We start from the raw sequence: 8,597 nt of genomic DNA on the forward strand, positions 1-8,597 counted from the left end.
TCTGAGCGGACCCCCAGGTGGTTAATACGTTTTTGGTGAATGTCCGAACGGACCCCCAGTTTTGGTGAATGTCCAACTGGTTCAGTACTCTGAATCCAACCGGGCCCGTAACGGTTAATCAGCTACACCCCTTTAACGCGACACCATCCTAGCAAAAATAACACAGGACATCTAAGGTGTTGATTAGCTGCTCAAATCCAGTCAATCACCAATACTTTATTCCATTCACTCACTTCTGCCAAGCACTGGAAAATGTCATGGGAAAATTTCATCTCTTGCCTGCTATCCTTCCTGGTCTCTAAATCAAATCAACCTTAAGCAGCCAGGAAAAGAACAGTTTTGCTATCCAAAAACTGGAAGAAAGAACATAAATTTTTTCCTAATTTCATAGTTAACACTTCACGTGGATCAAACAGGTAAGCAGCAGTAATATCCTTCTGTGAAAGTTACAGTAAAACTCTACATACATATTACAGCTCTAATGCCGCTTAAAATCATTGCAGAACTTGTCTTAAAGAAACCAGAGCACTTGAAGAGGGGTGTTCATTTATGGACATAAAATTATGTAATGGACATTTATATGTCCATTAAAATACGTTAAGTCTTAAAATGCATGAATATACTGTGAGTGAAGGAAAATATATTCAGCTAATTTATAGAAAAATTGAGGAGGAAAACAGCACAGTTCTCTTACAGCACTTCACTAGAACTTTAACAAAGTGATATTTTTGCTGTTAAAAAACAGCATTCTTCATTTGTGATGTTTGCTATACCAGTTTGTATGCTCAGACATTTCCATGAATCATGCCCAGCACGGCAAGGAAAACTGGACAAGACACTAATTTATAACTGAAGAAGAAGCAAACCCGTTTCTTATATTAGGTCTCTAGTGAATTTCACAGACACCCCTACATCTTCAAAAGCAAAAATATTTCCTCAGACAGAAAATTAGTTACTGAAAGAAATGGCAGTACCAGCTGATTCATTAAGCATTTCTGTGCAACACGGACAATAAAGCATGTATTAATCTGAAACTCATGCACATCAGACGGCTGCAGTAAGAACATGTCACACAGATGCCTTTAGCAACATACAGAAGCTGTTAACATACAAATTTAACTGCTTATCTTAAGCAAAACAAGCTTTCCAGTATACATGTATTTGTTTTTAAGCCACATTACTTCTCTTTTCACTCGTATATATACAAATAACTTAATAGCATGTCAACGGATGATACCAACAGAAAACTATCTTGTAAACATTCATGTAACTCGAATAAGCAATGCTTTGAGAATGTATCTAATATCAGGAATATATGGCTATTTCAAGCAACAGGAAAATTCTGTGGTTTTAGTACCCCTGGCATCAAAATATTAGTTATTCTGGAGTGGAGAGTAACTACCAAGCAACATACTGAGTAATAGAGACAGTACGTGTGTGTGCTGTACATTTTGATTAAGTGACCAAAACTATACAAAAATGACACTGGTGCTTTGCTGACTTCCTCATATCTTTCATTTCTAGTATTTACAATGCTACATTGATTTAGCTTTATTTCAATTGCCCACTAAGTATTGGTACAAATCCTGTTTTGCACGACCAAAACTCCCTTTGCAAATCTTAGGTGAGCAATGCTCCAGCCAGCTCCCCATGCTCAGCCTGCAGAGCTTGGAGGACACCAGATAACACTCTAGTTCAATTGTGACATAGTTGTAGAATAAGACAAGCACAAAGTAACATGTTGCTACACAGGAAATATAATCTAATATTCAAGGTTAAATTTGAATCTCTAAAAATATGTTAGTTAAAAGCAGATAACATATTCCTCTTAGGCATAACACATAAAGCTGATGGATTGCAACATATAAAGCATCACATCTCCAAGAAGCTGCCATTTCTGTTTGTCCTAAAATTAACCAGTAGCTATGTATTGCTATATATCTTGGTATTTTCTTGATAGCTGGTTCATGTAAATTGGTAAAAAGAGAAAAAAAAAAAAAAAAAAAAGGTGAAAAAAGGAAGTGAAACAGAGACCTACTTTCTGTCCTATACAAACCCAAAACTGAAGATCTCAGAGATCTCAGAGTAAAGTCAGGTCATATTTGCCTGCTTTTACTAAAAGGCCCATCAGTAAAATGCTGCATGTTTATGCTGCATGTTTCAAAGCTGGCAGTCTACAAGTGATGCTGTGTCAAAGATAAGCATATGTGGTGCATTAAAGGAACAAAAAGCTTTGTGTCTCAAGGGAGACTTAGGACAACTTTTTGTATTTCAGATTTGCTCATTTCTACAACATCCTTTTTATGACAACATTTCAGCAATATCTGGAAGACACTACTCTACACAAACGACATAATCATTTATTTATGCCAAACACCACAATATGACAATTGTTAGTGATAAGGATTTAAACTAACATGCAGAATTGCCTTCTCAAGCGCCAAGGAATATTAAAGATCATATCTTACTGGAAGCTTCTCATCGAAGGGACTGCCACAGACAAGGAATTGGAGGCTAATCCCCATTGTGTGTCATAGGATATTGCCACTTTCACACTCGGAGTCTGCCTCGTACAACTGATTCAGAGAGTAATTACAGCAGAGATAGGTCTTTTCCGGAATATACACAATTAATTCTCTTGTAAAAAGGGGGAAAGAAGCCTGAACACTTCAATAACGTTTAAATACATCTAATCTCTTCCTGTTCTGCTCCTAGTATTTCCTAAATATGAGGAAGAAAGAAGATTTTAAAGTACTTAACAACTGTCTGTTCTTATGTAAATCACCCATGGGTGTGTAATATCCCATCAGAAAACAGCCAACATGAAATAATACTACAAACCAGTAGAACGTAAAGTGAGTGGGTAACCAGTACAAAGATGAACCTAGAATGTCACTTTTTTTTTAATACGTAAGGACAATTATTCTTTTCAAATAAGGTTATCTCGCTTCTTTAAAATTTGAGGAATATATTTTTATGTTTATAGATTGGACTAATCAAAATTTCTCCATTTTGCCAACAATTCCAAAAATTGTATTCACCATGAGTTCTTTTTTTTTTTTGAAAATTGATTTCCATTAATTTTGCCAAATCTCATTTTCAGCCTGTCAAAACAAGTTGTGATTCCAGTACTGCACATTCCAATGCATCTATATTGGCAGAACTATATTTTGAAGTGATTTTTACACTTAAACACAGTGTCCTTCAAAAACCATTTGTCAAGAGTATTCAAGTGCATCTCAGGCTTTCTGTAACACTTCAAACTTGGATAAGTCATATTTAGGATCCTTCAAAACCACAGCAACTGGCTAATTGCCCATTATTGAAATCAGACCGCAGAAAAGAACTAAGTTTGCCATCATTCTGCACTTCAGGATTATACAAGTTATATTTAGGAAAAGCAAAACAAATCAACAAAAACAAACAAAAAAACCACAAACACAAAGACATAGAACAAAACAAACAACATCTATGATTCTATGATTCAAAAAAACACACACATGGCTTAACATAGATTTTAGACATGAAGATTGAACTCCTTTACAATTTGCAAAGATAAAAGAAAAAAATACAGGTTATTTTTTGGTGATTCTACAGTACATGGAACTAAAGCATTAATCTCTACAGTTTAAGGTAAAGCTCAATTAGCTATCACTGTGCCTAGCTAGTCCATAAAAGTAAAAAACTCCTTTTTACATTTGATAAGGAGCCAAAAAAAAGACCAAACATTTGATAAAGAGGCAACTCCACAGCAGAAAACTACCTCCAACTGCTGAGCTATAAAAAAGATTCATTACCTGACTTGACTTTGCCTCTTGCTCTACTCAGAATTCACACAAACTGCCCCACTACATTTTTTATTTCAATGGGACAACATGCATGACTCAAGTTACACAAGGACATTAAGGGTGAAAGGATAATGATGTTAGCAGTCATTTTTCAGTGTTAATGTTTCTGTACCAATGACAACGGTAAAATAAATATTACCATAGGCAGCACTCAGTTATTTTTGTCCCTATACCATGAAAATATTTTCTATTTGAAGTAGTTCTAAGTTATCAAACCAAACCAGGAAGAAAGATTTATTTTTTTTAAAACTATATATAGAGAGATGCATATTCAACGTAGAGATGAATGGGAAACAGCTGATGTTTCACACATTTTCCTGTGCCCAATGGAAACAGAGACCTCCATTTGGTTTGTATATTTTAGGTAAAAGAAAAAAAAAAAGAAAGTGCAAGTAAATAACTCCTTGTCATGAACCTGCATGATGAACTCAATTTCTTTGATCTTCTGGATAAGAGGTCATTTTCACCAATGAGTACAGCACTGAGAGAAAGCCAAAGCTCTGAACCCAAATTTTAAGTTCACCATCTTCCAGGAGCTTTAGAGCAGTTCTGGGTGCCAGACATCTTGGAGGCCACTCTCCTCCAGCTCCTGAAGCAAGTATTTTTAAGGACATAATACGAGAACAGAGAAAGCAATTCCACTGCTCTGCCTACATATATTTATTTCATCATAGACAGAAAGACACCTTTGGTTAATAAGAACTACAGTGCAAAATTATCCTTAAAAGAAAACAAAGCATTTGAAGAACTATGACTTTACTATAGCAGGTTGCTGTTTTTACAACTTTTAAATTTCCATATTCAGAATGGAAGGCTCCTCTTGGGAAAGCATAGAAATGCAAAAAGGGGATTGTGACAACCATATGATGCCCAAAGTGGGTTATTGAGCCTTGCAGGTGTGCCACAGGGTGGAGGGTGAATCTGGGATGAGCAGCTGGGGCTTACCCTACCCAGCCCCACAAAAAGCCCCGAAGATGCTTTTCAGAGGACTTCAAGATGCATTCTTAGCCTCATACAAGCTTGCTTAGGAAATGGTTTAGCAGGTAGTAGCGTGATGGTTGGACCAGATGATCTTGAAGGTCTTTTCCAACCTTTATGATTCTATGATTCTATGATCAGGGACACGCTTGGGGACAACTATAAGTACAGTGAGACTTTTTGGATGCTTAAGGTCAAAACTATGTTGGAAAGAGCTGCTCCAGAACTGCTTAACATTAAAGAAGCCTAAGCCGACTGGGTGCCTCCCCTGTTTGATTGCTGAAGTCCTTCAACAAGTAAGTGTAGTGATTCCACAGATGCTGACAAAGCAGTAGTCACTTTGATCCAGAAGACTGACAAAAATGTTCAGTTTTGGCACAAGTTCTAAGTGTGTTTTTAGTGAGCTTTTATACTAGTCTGTCATTTAAATTCTAGCTGCTCTAGAAAATTCTGGCAGCTCTTACAACTGGTAAGAGGAGACAAAAAAAGCCACACGCCTTAACAAACAAAACCCCCAACCTTTTACAGATATATAGGATTGCAGGAGAAATTGAAAATAAATAAATAAATACACAGACAGCCAAAGCCAAGATGCTGACTCCATGATTATGCATCTGACACACAAAAATCCCTTTCTCCCTCCAATTCTCTGGACCTACACTGTTTTATTTTATTTTAAAGTAGGGCATAAACCTTAAATGTAGCTTTATCACCCAATCATGCTTTATTTAATAGCAGTAAATGAGGTATGTTGAATCCTTTCAAAACTACATTTTAAATCACTAAATGTGGTCTCAAGACTCTCACTTGTACTCTCCATTTTTTTTGTTTTCTTTTTTAAACCCTAAAGTGTCAAAACTGAAGTCTGTTAAACATAGATTAAATACATCATAATCACTTTTACTCAAGGAAATCCTTATTTCATGACCCTAGGAAGACAAACTTTTCTGCCTCTTATGCCTTCAGAAAAACTGAAGTCCCTATGGACCTTTTTTCCACAACTGGCAATATACACAGGTGAACTTAGACAACAGATACAGCAACAGGTAACTACAGCTCACTGTATCAACATGGGATAATTTAACACTGACAAAGTTGTTGACCAGTTAATAGCATACGTTTTGAGCTAGGCTGATATAAAATTAATGCTCCAAGACTGTGCAGAAGCTTGATGTTTCCAATGTCTCATTTTGTCATTTAATTTTAGATAATAATTGCATAATACATCATTTTTTAATGTAGCCAAATATGAAACAAAGAATATTGATGACCTGTATTTATTTTGCAGATGTTACTATAACAAAGGAATCTTTCATTCTTTAGCAGCATTATATTACTCAATGCTAAACTTAGTTGTTTGTGCTGATGTAAAAACATATTACTTTTTGGTAGTATTTAAAAGATGCAGTGCAACTTTGCCACAGTCACAGGGCTAGAATTTCTGACCTCTTGTTTGAGCCTGACGTTGTGTAGTGGGTTTACGTGGCAAGGTTTTGGTAGCAGAGGGCCATAGGGGCAGCTTCTGTTTTACCTAACTCAGCCACTTGAGAGTATTCTGCCTCATCTTTAAGTGTTAGTACTCAAGACTTGGTAGTTCGTATAAGATCAGCAAGCCTAAGAATATTCATTATTTTATTTAAATTAAAAATACATCTACTTAAGCAGGAAAAAAAAAAAATCTACTGGACAGTCTTGTAGACATGAAACAGCTCATTATTCCATTAGTATTCATAGTTTACCAGGAAATGTGTTAGACCCTTCAAGATTTCTGGCATATGCATACAGTACTGTGCTACTTCTCTGCCACTAATACTGTAAGAAAACTTTAATACGATGATACTGTAAGACAACTGTCAATATAATCTTTTAAAAGAAACTTCTACTAGCAGTGCATCTACATAGTAGCCAATTCAGAGGCTGTCAAGTCCCTAAAACCATTCAGTCAGTGCTCTCATAGTGTTAATCTGAATAGTTAACATAGCCTTAAGCTAGTTATTTTGCAGCTGGTGTGAAATTGTACTTCTTTAGTTTCTGGTCTTGAATAATATTATCAGACAAATGAACTTAAAAAAAAAATAAATAATAATAGTTCTCTCACTTACCAACTCCTCGCGAAGTTGGGCTATGAGTTCGTCTCTCTCCTTCAGCTGCAACTTCAGCACCGAACATTCATCTTTAATTCCATCCTACAAAAAAATATTAAAAGAGATGTTATAACAGGTTTAATGCTTTTACTTGGTCTTGACAAGAAAAGGCTGAGATGATTCACATAGTGTGAGATGATTACATTCAAGTAATGAAACTCAATTCTCCTTTGTCATCTGTTGTATTTTCAATAACACATTCTAAAGTTGTAGTATAAACAAATTAATGCATCCACAGACATTACACAAAAATGTGAAGAGTTCCCTGCACAGAAGTCCATTTCATTATTTTCTGATTATTCAAAGCCCTTTTTATTGAAGATCCCATCAGGTCATTCCCTTTCAGTTAAGGAATATCTACAAAATGTCATAATTTTTCTCATACAAAAGAACATTAGAGAAGTATCATTTTTGAAGCATTATTGTGGAGCTTATGATCTTGGAGAGGGCAAAAAAGAAATTAAAAAAGACATGCACAGGAAAAGTAAAGCACCCTTCTCATGCATACCTCTTTTTTTCCCCCACATCATTTAAAACAACAACAATTCTGATATTAGATGAGCAAAGAAAAAAAAAAAAAAACACTTTCCACTTAGTACTTAGTGATATAACCACTGACAACACCTCAATTTGATGTGCATGAAAATGGACCTAGTAGCTAAACTGTAGCCAAATCCAGATCCATGAGGCAGTCTGCAAACAATTCCATTGCAGTCTGCAGTTTTTGCAGTTTGCAAAAAATCTCCAGGCAATTTTGAGAATTCATGCAAATCTAAACACCTTTGGAGAAGAAATGTCAATCACATTTTTGTGTGTTGTTCTAGTAAACACCCAAGAGGAGAAACCCAAATTAAATTTCTGAAGTGTTGAAGACTAAAAACCCAACAAACTAACCAGTCCAAAAAATATATATATATCATAATAATTGGTCTTACAACTATAAATGGAGAACTGCATCCTTATATCTTTCTAGTTCAAAGACTTATTTAAAACATTTATGAAATTTGCTGGTTTCTATTATTTTTGTCAAAGAAAAACAAAACAAAAGCAAGCCATAAACCAAAGAAAACTTCTGGGAATTAACATGTGCATGTATATATATATAAACATATATGTGTGTATATATACATAAATATATATATATACACACACACACCACAGTTCTGTCCTTAGTTTAAGAATACTCCAGTTTAAATGCATAACATTGTCAAGAGCACACAATAAACATAAAAATGGTAACAAAAGAGTTGTCTCATTATCAGTTCTCAATAAAGAGGAGGCTTAATGGGTAAAAATATATACAGGTATATATATTTTTATATATATGTGGCATGGCATGTCTGGCTGGTGATCCCTGTGTCAAGTGAGGTTGGGAAATTCTAACATATATTGCTTCTTGACAACTGAAGGGCAAATATATATTGATCTAAAAAACACCACTTAATCCTGCTTTGTACTCAGATTCCTGACCACAAACATCTTAACTGCAGAATCACTGTCAACAAAATGGATATTTCGTCTGCCACCCAAGCATCTCAGAAAAGAATTCCTTGCTATTTGCTGTACAGTCACATCAATTTGAATATGTATGCAAGTTACCCAGAACTGGCTAATAAAAGGCAAGCAC

At 35.3% G+C, this 8,597-nt stretch overlaps 1 protein-coding gene across 10 annotated transcripts in view; it reads right to left on the reverse strand.

Annotated features, from left to right (window-relative positions):
• The window catches only part of CCSER1 (coiled-coil serine rich protein 1), a 682,619-nt gene that overhangs the window by 265,366 nt on the left and 408,656 nt on the right, over nucleotides 1–8,597 (reverse strand). For all 10 annotated transcript variants that reach the window (XM_072037037.1, XM_072037036.1, XM_027455716.3 and 7 more), the window contains one exon: nucleotides 6,929–7,012. In XM_072037037.1, coding sequence (XP_071893138.1) covers nucleotides 6,929–7,012 — 84 coding nt within the window. The remainder of the gene's footprint in view (nucleotides 1–6,928; nucleotides 7,013–8,597) is intronic.

This window comes from Anas platyrhynchos, chromosome 4, assembly GCF_047663525.1.
Source record: "Anas platyrhynchos isolate ZD024472 breed Pekin duck chromosome 4, IASCAAS_PekinDuck_T2T, whole genome shotgun sequence".
Lineage (NCBI taxonomy): Eukaryota > Metazoa > Chordata > Aves > Anseriformes > Anatidae > Anas > Anas platyrhynchos.